Below are 15,322 nucleotides of genomic sequence, written 5' to 3' on the forward strand. Positions count from 1 at the left end.
TCTCATCATTCCTCTTATGTTCTTCATGTGAACTCGAATAGGCCTAACCTGGTTTTGTCGAACTCGGGAATTTTTCGAGATTCATAATTTCGATAAGATACTGTCGAAGAAAATGGAAGGTTACATCGGCCAAAATGTTGCGAAAATATAGCTCCAGATAGGCCCAGTATACCAGTTAATCTTACTAATACACATTATAAAGAATTCGAATCAAAACAATGGCTAGATTCATTTGAGAAATACACAGTAGTATATTAATTAACGTCCAAGAAAATCAACCCACTTTATTCTACGCAGTCATGTCAGAATTGAAATAAAATGAAACTATGGCAATAAAACTTGCGCAAAACAAAACTAGAAAAGACTACTTAGCTAAATCAGATAAAAATACTATAGTTTTACCATACAAAAAAGTGAACAGCAGCTGCAACAATATTACTTTGAACTCGAAAATTTATCTTGAAGAGTCAGAATTGATGGGAATATTAATTAGTTATTGTCTAATACAAAACCAAAGTAGAAGATTACATAGCGTACAGATGCTGCGAAAACGATTTTAAGGAAATCAACTTAAAAGGAAAATCGTCGGTTATGTATTTTGTGTAGATTTTTTTTAAACGGTCTGTGAGAATAGCATGTTAGTGAAAAAATACAAGAGAAACGATAATTTATAGAACTATAGAGAAGACGAGGGTTGGGTATTACAGTCAGATTTTATCAGCGCAAAAATTTATTTACTAAATTTACTCAGTTTGAAATGTTTTTATCAAATATAAATTAACTAGCATTTAATCCCGGCGTTGTCCGGGTGTTTAGATGTGTATATTGAGCAAAAAAAAATAAAGTGGTAGTAGAAAGGCAGGTTCGAACCCGTACCGCGGAGGTAGAAAAGAACGGGAAACACCTTAAGTCTTTGCTGTTACTACCACCGCCAAACGGGAAGCGGCTTTTGTTTAAATTAAGGCTAGACATGACTCGCACAGCGTTGTATATATTACTTCATATAACTTTCATTTAGTCATTAAATAACTCTTGTGACGTATATAACGTAAATACGATTCGAATAGATTGTCATTTTAAACATTTACAATAAAATTGTATTTTTATAACATTAATACCTATACATATTTTGGTATACAATTCATAATTCATATGGCTTTAATATAATTTGTATTATTTCCATTATGTAACTGATTTATTTTTTTATAATTACATATTTTGTGTTTCATTTAACAATTTATATTGTTTAGTAAGTTTCCTATGATTTGTATAACTAACATTGTCTTTCATAATATATCATTTTTATAGGATGTTTATATATTATAAATATTAATTAAAATTCACATAATTTTACATATTTTTTCTTTCAGGATGCATTAATTGTTGCAAGTAACCTGACAATCATACCCTTTTAATCAACGAACTATCTGGCATTCCAAAAAACAATGATAATTTTTTAAGACCAATATTATTTATTTTTAATAACTTTAAATAATTTAAATATGACAAATTATTTTTTTTTTTATATAACTATTACCTAGACAGGAGGTGAAGATTTTTATGCGATTAATTTGGAGCAATCTAATATTTTTCATCTTTCCAGATTGGAAACCGAATATTCATAACCAATGATTCTTTGTAAAATTTATTTATGTATAGTTCTCTTTAACTCGATGGTAATTTGTAAGCATACACTTTATTTGTTACAATAATAAAAATAAGTAAATAAATAAACACATATAAATTAATGATTGTTGTCTTTATATATATATACATATATATATATATATATATATATATATATATATATATATATATACCTTTTTTTAATAGTTTTACATGTTTTTCATTCTCCCCCTTTTTCCTTTATTTGCATTATTCTTTTTTTATATTTTTGGCTGGCAATATCTTAAAACTATTTTTGGTGAATAAAATGTGATTAACTAGAAACCCATAAAAGTAAGAGACAATGAATTGGCTAGTTAAACTCATTTTTGATTTGACAATTGAAGTACAGTTTTTTGGATGATACTATCATGTCTTAAAAACTTGTATTAAATACCGTAATGATAGCTGAGCATGAGCTCGTAATATTAGAAATGGAGATCAACTTATTGAAGTAAATTACATATAGGAAAATCGTTACATGTTTCTCTAAATTGTCTGATTGAGAATTCGTTTTTTTTTAATCTTCGGACTACTTTTTTCATCTTGAATGTAGTTTTTACAAAATTTTGGTTGATATAACATCGGATATTTCTTTAGCTATATTACTTAATTCCGGACTCCTTCTCTTTTACTCGATAATATGTATGGGAACCTCGGGAATCATCAAGAAATATCGAAAAACAGGTTGAGTAATGGATAAAAATCATAAAAAGTTACATTCTACTATATGTTGAAGATTACACGCTCAACCCAGGCAACACTAAAAAAAAAAACTCAATTACATCTTATTTCGGAATTCTGTCCAGCCATGACTAACGGAACTAAAGCATGCTCCCCCCGTGCATTACATAAAGATTTCAGTTCAAGTTTTCATGGAGAAATATTCTCAAGCTTAAAACAAAGATTCTCGCGTTCGATAAGAAACACCTGAAGAAGATCGAGGGATATATCGACCGAAATGCTAAGAATATTAAACTCAAGATATGAGCAATGCCGATAATACGTATAAACTTTACGTTATCGTATTAATTGAGCCGCACACAATATGCGCAATGATGCCTCGTATGACTATATAATAAATATTTTATATGCAAAATGTTTGAATTAATTTAAACACCAGTGTCATCGGTATCATGCGCTTATTCTGATAAATATTTTTGTCAATATTTTCTATAGACAAAGGCATATAAATGATCAATAAAATCCGAAAAAAATATACGAAGTACATGATTTGTTATATATATTATACCACACACACATACACCTATATACACTATTTATTACCACACTATGTATACATATTTCAAAGTCATACCATTCGTTTCGTTATGTCGAATCAACCATAAGAGCTTGGACACAGTCAGTGTAATTTCATCAGCGACAATTGAAAAACTTCTTATTTTTGATTCGGCGTAACGAATCCAATGGTACGAGTTTGAAATATGTATATATATAGTGCCGTAATAAATATTGTATCTTCAACATTCACCTCCACGACCGAGCACTTTATTGGATGTATTCATCACCTCCTGACACTGACACACACACACACACACACACACACACACACACACACACACACACACACACACACACACACACACACACACACACACACACACACACACACACACGCGCGCACGCGCACGCGCACACGCACACGCACACGCACACTCACTTTCTCTCTCTCTCTCTCTCTCTCTCTGTATATATATATATGTATATATATATATATATATATATATATATATATATATATATATATATATATATATATATATATATTAACGGTTGACTTGATTCCGAATTCAATTATGATATGACATATAAAACAACTTCCCGCTAAAAGAACATTTTCACCGCTTATTATAGTTTCGGAGTTCAGCACAATCCTGACTAACGGAACTAAAGCATGCTAACCCCGTTCAGTACATAACAATTTCAGTTCATATTTCCGTGGAGAAATATTCTTAAGCTTTTTTTATTCTTTGTAAAATGTATCTAAGTGGTGTTCTCTTCAACTCCATGGTAAATTGTAAGCAAATACTTTGTTTGCTACATTAATTAAAATAAGTAAATAAATAAACACATGTAAATTGATGATTGTTGTTTTCATATTTGTATATTTATATTTATATATAAATTAATATATGAAAACACACACACACACACACACACATATATATATATATGTTTGAGTTTTTTTATAGATTTACATATTTTTCATTTTTCTCTTTTTTCCTTTATTTGTATTATTCTTCTTTTTAATTCTTTTACTAGGAAAATCTTAAGATATTTTTTTGTAAATAAAAGACAATCAACTAGAAACCCATACAAGTCAGAGATAATTAATTGGTTACTTAAACTCATTTTTCATTTGAAAACTGACGGACAGATTTGTGGTTGATACTATCATATCCTAACAACCTATTAAAGTTTTCACTGAGATTAGAGAAACGAACATTTATATTACATATCGTAAATCAAGAAACATCGAAAAAACAGGCAGAGTAATAGATTGGGTACTTGACAAAAATCATTAGAAGTTACATTCTACGATATGTTGACGGTTCCATCCTCAACCCGGGCAACACTAAAAAAACTCAATTGCAAAACAACATATATAAATTTTCATACATTATGTGAAGCCTCTGAACACTTACTCTGTAAATAATCTAAAACGAAAGAAAATATTCACGGAAAATTAACTATTTTAAAATAATTAAACCTGTTAATGGATTTTTACAGAATTTGAAAAGCCGAAAATATACTTAAGTGATCAACTTGAAGTTTGTATAATAGAAGCGAAGATGAAACTTCAACAAATGTGACGTCATAACAAGAGAATTCATCACTCTCTTTTTAATATAAACGAATAATTAGCCAATCTGAATTTGTAATTGGTAAAATTGATTGAATTACATTTTTGATAGATAATAACGGTCATTTTTTTCGATAAATATATAAGATTTTTTTAATTCAATGACAGTTTGACTGAGGCAACTTATTTTACTCTTACATTAGACATCCTACAAAATAATTTTGTTATAATAATAATAATAATATATATATATATATATATATATATATATATATATATATACTGTATATATATATACTGTATATATATATAATGTATATATATATACTGTATATATATATATATACTGTATATATATATACTGTATATATATACTGTATATATACTGTATATATATATATATACTGTATATATATATATATATATGTATATATATATATATATCTATCTATCTATCTATCTATATATATATATATATATATATATATATATATATATATATATATATATATATATATACAAGTAAAACTACCCGTCGTTGACTAGGTTCAAAAACAGCCTACATAAAATGGACTCTGATGTATGAAAATATGATAGTTTATGAAAAGGAAGGGTTGTAAATTTGGGTTGCATTTGGGTGTATCACAACCAAAGCAAAATATGATGAAAGTAAAAATAAAATAGACAAACCCAATAATTTATTATACTATACCTCTTCACACTGAAACACTTATCACAATATTCTGTGAATCTATATTAAAAAATCTTGTTAAACTTTGTGACATATTTCCAGTCTATGGAAGTCAGGTGCGAACGAACACCCGATAATTTTATTATACCATATTTCTCCAAACTGAAACATAATTATCAAAGTATACTTACGCAGATAGATATGAAAAGTATTTATTAAAGTGTGTGCCTATTTCCATTCTATGGAGGCCGGGCGCGAACGCAGAGCCCACAATTTTATTATAACATCCTTATTTAAGTTAAAACATTCTTATTAAAGTATTCCTATGTACGTCTATATCAAAACACTTCTAAACGTTTTTTTAATTTTTAATTTTTTTATTTCCATACTCTGTGGACCAAGTGCGAACGCAGACCCCAAAATTTTAATGGACGATTGGTCTGCCAGACCAAACATACCCATTCCTGTATCTCGATACATCTTCTGTCATTATATGTAATCAGTTTTTTTTAAATAGTCAACCATATAGGAGCCTATTTGTGACCAGACACACCCACCCACATACATTCAGCTTTATATATATATATATATATATATATATATATATATATATATATATATATATATATTAACGGTTGACTTTATTCCGAATACAACTATGATACGTCAGTTTGTATATTATAGTTTATATGTTTGTGTATTATAGTTGATATGTTTGTGTATTATAGTTCCTGTAGAAACACGGGAGAAATTATCTTGGGGCACATGAATAAACACGGGAGAAATTATCTTGGGGCACATGAATACAAAGCAACTATAAAAGATAACATGTGGTAATACTTATTATTAAAGATGATAGCGCCGGATTGTATGAACGGCTTTGACATCTTCATTGTGATATAGTAACATCTTGTACCAATAAAATCATAGCTTGATAAAAACAACTAATGTTATGTAAATACAATTTGTTACCTTCTGGCTTACGCAAACTTTTATATTGCAAACGTACCATACAAAAATATATCCATAGACATTCAGTGCGATCTCTTTATCTAATATATAAAATGAAAACTTCAATGTATAATCAGCAACTTAAATGTTAGAGACTTCTAAACCCTTACATTAGTTGCGATCGGCCATTAAACATATATGGGATATTGTTGCAACAATATATAAGAACAGATACGGTTGCATAGGGGAGGTAGTGCACTGGGAACAATACAAACGTCTGCATTTTAAAGAGACACGCCCCAAAAACATTACTTGAAAACGATATTTACAAAATCCTATTGATGTTGGATGTACAAATAGATACATTCACAAGAACAAGGAGACTGGACGTTATAATAGTTTACAAGACGGAAAATACTAATTGCGAATTTGTTGTCCGAGCAGGAAGAATAAATATCAAGGAGATGAAAAAATCAAGGACGGAAAATTTAGAAGATTTTCAAAGAGTATGAAACATGAAGAAAGTCTATCTGATACATAGAATTATTTGGAGGAAAAACATAAGTAAGAGAAAAAACTAGAGAAATAACTAGCAGAAATCTGAAGCAAAAGGAAGGTTGACGACATTGATAAATGTAGTCGAAAAGGCTTCAATTTCTGGCATCAGTAATCGCGGTTGAAGAATAAAGAAATCATGAATATTTTATAAGTGTTTTCCTCGTGTCGTCTTTACAATCGAAAAGGTAAATGTGTTTTGTATATTCATATATAAACGAACTCTTGTATAACACTTCCAAGTATTATGTATCTTCCTCATCAATAAAGCATCGCCTCCCCTCTGTATGTGTTAAGAACTGTTGCAATATCTCCCAGTTTGTATTAATATGAAGTAACCAAGAATCGTCATAGTCGTCGTCATCAGGTAATATATGTAAATGTCATAATTCTATCTCATAAATGTTTCCCTCATTATCATCATTACCTGTTCTGAGTTCGCGTTATATATGCCCCCGTTAATATGTCTCCAATACGAACTCCCTAATCTGCTACACAACAATAAGATCGGAGGGAAAAATCTTCGAATGCAAATACGAACCTGTACTAACAACAAAAGGATTGTTGTAAACAATATGTTTGAGAGGTGATTCGCTATCTAGATAGACAGACCGATAATTGAGAGGTTAGCATTTATGCCGATGGATTGACAGGTTGGCATTTATGCTTTGACAGTTCGTATGAACGGGAGTGTTTGTATAACATAAATACACACATATACTTTCTAACACATTTATTTTTTAGATGATGAATTTCAAATAGATTGTACACATAAATAGACAGTACCTTTTTCATGTAATAATGGGCACAGGAGACGGAGTTATAAAACACATTGAACATTTATTCTTCTTCCACTTGAACCGGTTGGTGGCTTTGCGTTCAGGAATTCGAAGCTTCACATATTAAGTTTCCAAATGTGATCGTCTCGCTTCTAGACGATTGGAACCCATGTCTGGACCCAGACTATCGCCTGACTCTGACTCCCTCTGAGTTTCTCACTAAATCTTCTCTAACTAACTAACTCTCACTTCCTATATTGAGAAATCCATGCATGTCCGGCCACGTGACCAAACTCACGTGCTACCAACATGCGCAACTTGCACGTTTCCAACATTATGATTTCTCAATAACCTATGTTTTCTTTTGTTGTTTCCACAAAGGAATTCAACCTACATATCTAATTCATTTAACCCATATTTTATTATCCAGATTCTTTTAACAATGAATAGTTTATTTATTATTTATTTCATCAGAATTAACAATTTACTGGACATTCCATTTAAACCTATTGTTCTTTAAAACTTATATCCAAGGTTCGATTTCTGCTTTCTCTCATTTTATTTTCATTTTAACTAATCTCTCTATTTTTATACTTACATGAAAAGGGGACAGCCCTTATCATGTAACAAGTTGACAACATTCTAAATGAAAGTATGTGTGTGGAATGAACTGGATTCGAGCTTGAAACAGCCAGGTAATTTATCTGTGTGGTAGTTGTAGCATAACGAAGCAATCTTATTTCTTATAATTTTTAAAAGAAAAATTATTAGTAGTAGCAGTGTATTAAAAGTAATTACGTTAAAATTCCTATAATGCTTTGACAGAATACGGATGACAATTTGTACAAACAAAATAAATAAAAATACATAAACAGCAAAATTAATGCCTCCTATTTATACGATTGCTTAGAGGGGAAATCCAATTGCATTGTAAGAATGGCTAAACTCATGTATTTATGCCATCAACGTTTCATCTCTCTTGTATAAGAATGAAATGTCAAGATATAGATGATGTGCCAGTCTAAGAAATCAACACTTTCCATGGACGTTCGTCAAATTTCGAGCTGCTTCATTGAGTCCCTATTAAAAGTGCATTAAGAATGGTGGTAATAATGTTAAAAATGAATTCTGATACATAAAAAAATCGCTTGTTTATCTGATATTATGATTGTTTTCGTAGCTCTTCAATTTTTGTTGTTATAAAAAAAGAAGGCCCACTCATTTTGCGACCAAATTTCAAACAATTCTACATTTCATGGATCATATTCTCAGCTATATTTTGAAATAAAATGTTCAATTTTCGTTGAATAAAACAAAAATTATAATGGAACTACTGGTTTTCAAACGTCTTCAGAATAAGTAAAGAATGTGAGAGATGGTTTCTCCCGATAACCTACCTTAGCAACTTTTACAACTGCCGTGGTACGGACGATTTTCTCTTATTGGCTATTGGTTACCATAGCAGCATTTTTGTCGTCGACATCTTCATAAAACTTAGGGGGGCTCTCGCTCATATGCATTTTATTTTAGTTATATACAGAGAGTTAACAAAGGTGATAATCTTTGCTGTGCTAGGGTTGATAATTATTCGTTTACGACGCTGCTCCTTAATTCGGTTTCTCGCTGTGTTGTCCCTTTTTATTTTCTTTACTTAATTACGTCTTTCATTTGATGTTTTTATTCAGATAATTTAAGAATACGGTAATAGTTTTCTATTGATTGTTGAAAATGTATGATATTGAACGTAAAAAAGAAAATAATATTTCATACAAAGCCTGGAAAATCGTAAATTACATAGAAAAATGTGAGCGTTAAAAGTAATATGGTCAGAATTAAACTTAGTCAGTAAAAAAATAAATAAATTATTAACTTAAAATATCACAACATTAAGATTTAAAAAAATAAATTTAACATTATATATAATTTCTTAATGGTGCAATATTTTAAGTTAAAAATGTATTATATTTTTTGCAATTGGCTTTTTTTTGCAGTTTTAAGAACTAGTCCTTTTACTTTTCTAAGTTTAATAATAACCCTGTTACATTTTATTCTCGCATTTTTCTATGTAATATGCATATATATATATATATATATATATATATATATATGCTCGCATATTTCTATGTAATATACATACATATATATCGTAATCGTTCGCCACTTTCTCGTATCCGAGAATTTCAGTTTCCTTTTCCCTCAGTGTTTGTATTGCAGATGGGTTTTCAGACCAATCGTAGCATGGAATTTGCGTAAGCAGATAAGGCAAGTTCGAGTTCTCCTTGCGTGTCTCTTGATCTCCTCCAGTCTACTTCTTTCTGCTTCGTATATTTTGGTACCGTGTATGATGGATTGACGCCACAGGCACCGATTCAGAGATGTTGTTTCTCAGATGTGAAGATGAAATCCAATGTTTTTTAGGGTGGACTTAAGTTGGTGCGTGTATTGCTGAAGAGGGGACCCAAAATACACTCCTTCTACTTACAGAGAGAAGGTCTCCTTAAACGGACGTGAATAGTCGCCAAGACCTTTGAATGAAACACCGAGTGAGCATGACATAGGATAGAAAATGAGTCACTACTAAAATTTATTGCACATCGTGGGTTTTTAAGCAAATGGTCCGTTATAGCCGACCATACGTTTTGCTCAAAATGTCCGTTGGTTGATAGATTTTATTCCGAATTTTAGTGAGTACATGTTGTTGGATGCGACCGTCTGACCTGAGGGTTGTTTTTCCCACGTAGTTGGCATGCAACTACATTTAAATTGATAAATAACATTATTCATTTAATGAGGGGGGGAAGAACATCCTTTCGAAAAGGATAGAAATAATGGGTTTGTCGCAAACACCACACGGAAATTGGAGGCAAAATACCAATGTTCCACAGCTGAGCTAATGTGTTTGGCAAAGTTTCACTTGTTATCCCTAACCAAGGTAAATTAATTTAAATTGGGCATTTAGCCGCCATCTTAGATTTTATTTGAGAAAAATATTTATTTTCCTTTTTAATCACATCAAGGGAGTACCCATTATTGGACAAAGTATTAGTGGTCATTTTTAGTTCTTCATCCAATTTAGATTGTGAACAAATCATAGAGGCACTATATGTTAAGGTCCATTCATTCATTTCATTAAATCAATAAATAAATTTCCAGGAATGGAAAGGAACTGATAACTGACTACAATATAAAAAATTAGTACAGATATCTAGTGTCTTCAAAAGAAAGACTCAAGTTATTAAGTTGCTAATATCATAAGAGCACATGAATTTATTGGCAACTTTATAGTTTTACATGCAATTAGCAAACGCAAATGACTCTTTTAAGCAATATTTCCATTCCTGACAATATATTTATTGATTATTAGAATTTGCCACAACATCGCTTGAATTCAGTTTCAACGATATAATTTATCGGCGAATTGATGGCGTGGCAATAGGCTTAGTCCTTCGAACAATAATGGCGAATATATTTGTGAGTTTCTATTAAAAACAATTGTTATCTGGACCCATAAAACCGCTAGTCTACTTTCGATTTGTAGATGATATATTTTGCCCATTCAATAATAAAAAAGAGGCAAGAAAATTCTTAACTTTACTCAACAAAAGGCATCCCGTATTAAAGTATACTTATGAGGTTGACAGCAATTCTAATTCAAACTTCCTAGTCTTCTTGTCGAGGTAGTGGAACTCCTCGAAGCTAATCCTACACATTCAAGAATACTACATAATGATGGCCGGGAAGATTCAATAGCGCTGAGACATTTAGCCCCGTTTCCACACTTTGATAGACCTCAACATCCTGCTAAAATTATTCAGTCCGACATTGCAAATGCACTCCCAACCAAGCTGATAGAAACAAGTCCTATTAGTACTACACCTAATACAGAAAATGAATTTGACTATAATAGTCAGAACCCTGAGAAACAACCTTCACAGTGGGCCACTGGACCTTCGAATAGCGAACTACCGCCACGCCGATCTAACAAATTTCGCAGACCAGTCCAGCGACTGTATTTATAAAACAAAAAACAAAAAAAAAACTATTTACAATCTCTTTTACAAGTGGAGGAGATTGTTATATTTTCATTTGAATTGCTTTGCTCTTACTGTTTTAAATGTATTTATTTATTTTTTTTGTTTTTACTATTTAAAAAATATAGATATGCAAATTCAGTTTTAGCCACGTGATTTTGCACGTGTTCTTTTTTCTTTAAAAAACTGAGTTCTTTCACTTTTGTTTAAGTAGCTGTGAATAAAGCCTTGGAAATAGGTTTTGTTTTACGTCTTCATTTACTTACAGCACAACAAGTATAAAACTAAAGCACGTTTAAAAAACTATAAAACTAAATCCAGGTTGAAAAGTAATATTAAACTAAAGAATTGTTTAAGAAAATCTAAAACTGAAGCAACATTTAAAAATATTTACAACTAAGTCAACGTTTTAAAATAGTATTAAACTCAACCAACTTTTAAAAATCATATAACATAAATAAACGTTAAAACAGTATTAAACTAAATCAACCTTATAAAAAACTATAAAAATAAATCCACGTTTAAAAGTATTTTAAACTAAAGAATTGTTTAAGAAAGTCTAAAACTAAAGGAACATTTAAAAGAAGTATTTAACGGATGCAACGTTTCAAAAAATATTAAACTGAAGCAGCGTTTTAAAATAGTATTAAACTAACAGAACGTTAAATATAGTATCAAACTAAAACAACGTTTAATAATATTATAAAACTAAAGCTACGTTCTAAAATAGTATAACACTAAATCAACTTCCAAAAATAGTAAAAAACTAAAGCTACGTTTAAAAAACGTATTAAATTAAAGCAACGTTTACGACTAATCATAAAGTAAAGCAACGTATAAAATAGTATTAAAGTATAAAACAACGTTTACAAATAATGATTAACTAAATCAATATTAAAATAGTATAAATATAAAAGTACTTGTAAGAATAGTATTAAACTAAAGCAATTTTTGAAATAGTCCCTTGAACAGACGAAGGGATTAACGGGGGTGTATATACAGACGGGTGTATAGACGAGTAGATAAAGAGACTTTGCATTCTGTTATTGTTGTTGATGATGAAAAGTATCGGGTATTACACCGCGTAGAGATCGGCAAAGGTAATTAAAAATTACGACATAATTACTTTAAAATTCTATTTTAGTAAAAAAAGTTCCTTTATGAATTCTGCTCCAGTTTATTACCATGTACTTAATATTTTGAATTACATATAATTTCTCAAACTAAACACCAGACTTAACACCGAACAGAGATACATCAGCTTTGTGGCCTGGTTGTATGTTTAGATGAACAAACTGATAGATATACAAATAGACCAGCCCCCTGAATATGGCAAGAAAACATGTAATAGAAGATATATGTTACAGACAAAATCAGTATAAAACATTCTAAATAAACTCATCCATTTTTTTAATAAATAAAGACAAATTTCTGCACCAGTCAAGGCTTTATCCAATGGTACTAATATTATTATTACTCTCATGCTTGTGTCTGTACACAAATAGGGTCCTATGTGTTTTTTAAGGGAATGTCTGAGAAAATTGACCACATCCTAATTGCTTACCCTTTGGCTAACATTCACGTCTGTGGAGATCTCAATGTTCACAATGTGGAACGGTTAATCCACTCAAACAAGACATATGATGAGGGGAGGTTCTGTCACGATTTCCCAATTGCTTATGATCTCACTCAGATTGTTTGCGAAACACGCCTGTACCCGATACTGACAGTCACTATGTAAGTCTCCTAGATCTTTTTCTCACAACTTACCCTGAGCTATGTTCATCTTCTGTTCTTTCTCCACTGGCATCTTCTAACCACTGTTGTATCAGCTAAAATAAAAACGAAATGTAATAAGTCCCCAAACGTAGCTCTCAATCGTACGGTATATCGATATTCTATGGCTGACTGGGATAGTTTCAGTTCATTTATATCTAATCTACTTCTGCGTTTCATGTTTAAAAAGGATATGTTCTCTATAGTATCAGACCTGACGGAATGGTTAATTGTAGGTATAAACCGTTTCATACCCTCGAAAAAATTCCAGCAAAAACTAACAGCCATCTGTGATGCTCTCAGAGATGTGCTGTTGCCATTGCACGCAGAAATCACTGGTTCCATTTCTTCTAAAGTAACATATGTACTGAAACTAGAAATGCTTTTGGACTGCCAGCAACACCTGTCAAATAGTAATGAAGGACGCGAGAGAAGTGTATGCTCAGTCCGTCAAGTCCAAAGTAGCTGAGCAGCGGCTTGATTGCCACCAGTTTTGCTAAATAGCAAGCAGAATCTTGAACAGAAGTGTGTGCTCTATCCCAACTATCATCAATCGACCTTAGGTAATCTCGTCAGCACAAGACAAAGCCAAACTGCTTGCTAAGCACTTTGCAGCTAAGTCTACTCTATGCAATCAAGGTCGCCAATCCCCTATATTTCTCCTGAAAACACGCTATGCGACATACAAATGTCTCTGCCTGATGTGGCCAAGCTAATCTAAAACCTTGGTTCCAGTAAAGCAACTGGCTCAGACTGCATTCCAATTGTAATGCTGAAAAAGCTTCAATCAGTACTGGCTCCCATACTTACAAAACTGTTTAAGCGTTGTCTTAAAGAGAATGACTTCCTAACACCCTGGAAAATCCTATCAGTATGCCCTGTATTTAAGAATTCGGGTGATCGCTCATCTCACTCTTTGTACAGACTAATAAGTCTCCTGTGCCTCATGTAGGTTCATAAGAGTAGTGGTTGATGGGCAGATTTCAAAAGTTCATAGTATTAAAGCTGGAGTCCCTCATCTGGGCAGGAACTGCAAGGAAGGCCTTATTCTGCCTTAACAGAGTTCAGAATAGATTTCGTAGCCTAGTGGGGGATGCTATTTTCTCTTCCCGGCAACCTCTTACTCACAGAAGAGACATTGTGAGTCTGTGTCTATTTTTTTCTCTATTTTATATTTTATTTTCATCGCAAGTGTTCGGCTGAGCTCTAATCTATGGACCCCCTCGCCAAAACCTCACGAGAAAAAACTCGTTTGATTGTAAACACTATCAATAATTTGCCCACTCTTTATCTGTGACTAAACCTAAACGTAGATACCATGAACAAACCTTCTTTCTTAGAAGTGCACTCTTCTTTTTATCTGCGTTCCAGCTAACTACAATATGGTCGTCTTCAAGTCTAATGTATACGTTCTTGATGAGCCGTTCCTCTTTAAGTAATCGAATCTACACTTGTAACGATTACAACTCTTTCGACGTCATCATCGAGTGGTCTCTGCTCCTTATTAAGTGCTGACTCATTTGTAAAAAAAATAAACAATTGCTTAATTGCTTTCTAAGCAGTGGTTTGCACAACTAAGCGATTTTTGTATCGTTTGTGTTTATGTTTGGAGATATATCATATTTTGTACTGTACTGTAATGCTTGTCCTTCATCAAGATATTTCGGTCTATCGTATCACTGAAAATCTTGTCTGGACAGCTGTTTTCATTTTGGTTGTGAGGTCACACAGGAACAATGAAAGTTCTGTCTTTGGGTGGGATCGCTGTGGATTACATTGGATAACAATCGGATTGTAATCTGAAAGGTATCCAATTCCTGAATCAAATTGAATTTTGCGAGTGGATTAGTCCGGGATCGATCCGGAATTACAATCTCACCCCCCACCAAAAAAAAAAAAAAAAAATCAACGGGCATAACTCAATAAAAAGCAACCCATGGCACTATAGCCCTTTTAGCTGTTTTATGTAGGAGTCACATTTTCATAAGAGTTTTGTAGCAGCTCCTGCCCAGATGTGGCAATAGTACTCCATCTTTGGATGTACCTGGCT

General features: G+C 31.8%; 1 protein-coding gene across 5 annotated transcripts in view; it reads left to right on the forward strand.

The window, feature by feature from the left end:
• Positions 1-15,322, forward strand: part of LOC145276824 (bactericidal permeability-increasing protein-like) — a 230,657-nt gene that overhangs the window by 101,713 nt on the left and 113,622 nt on the right. The window contains exon 15 of one of the 5 annotated variants that reach the window (XM_080128174.1): positions 1,371-1,745. The exons of the other annotated variants lie outside the window; for them this stretch is intronic. Coding sequence (XP_079984300.1) covers positions 1,371-1,415 — 45 coding nt within the window. The 3' untranslated portion in view covers positions 1,416-1,745. Of the gene's footprint in view, positions 1-1,370; positions 1,746-15,322 lie in introns of those variants that run through there. 5 annotated transcript variants of the gene reach the window in all.

Source organism: Euprymna scolopes, chromosome 5 (genome assembly GCF_053919585.1).
Source record: "Euprymna scolopes isolate OS-2025 chromosome 5, ASM5391958v1, whole genome shotgun sequence".
NCBI classification, from domain to species: domain Eukaryota; kingdom Metazoa; phylum Mollusca; class Cephalopoda; order Sepiida; family Sepiolidae; genus Euprymna; species Euprymna scolopes.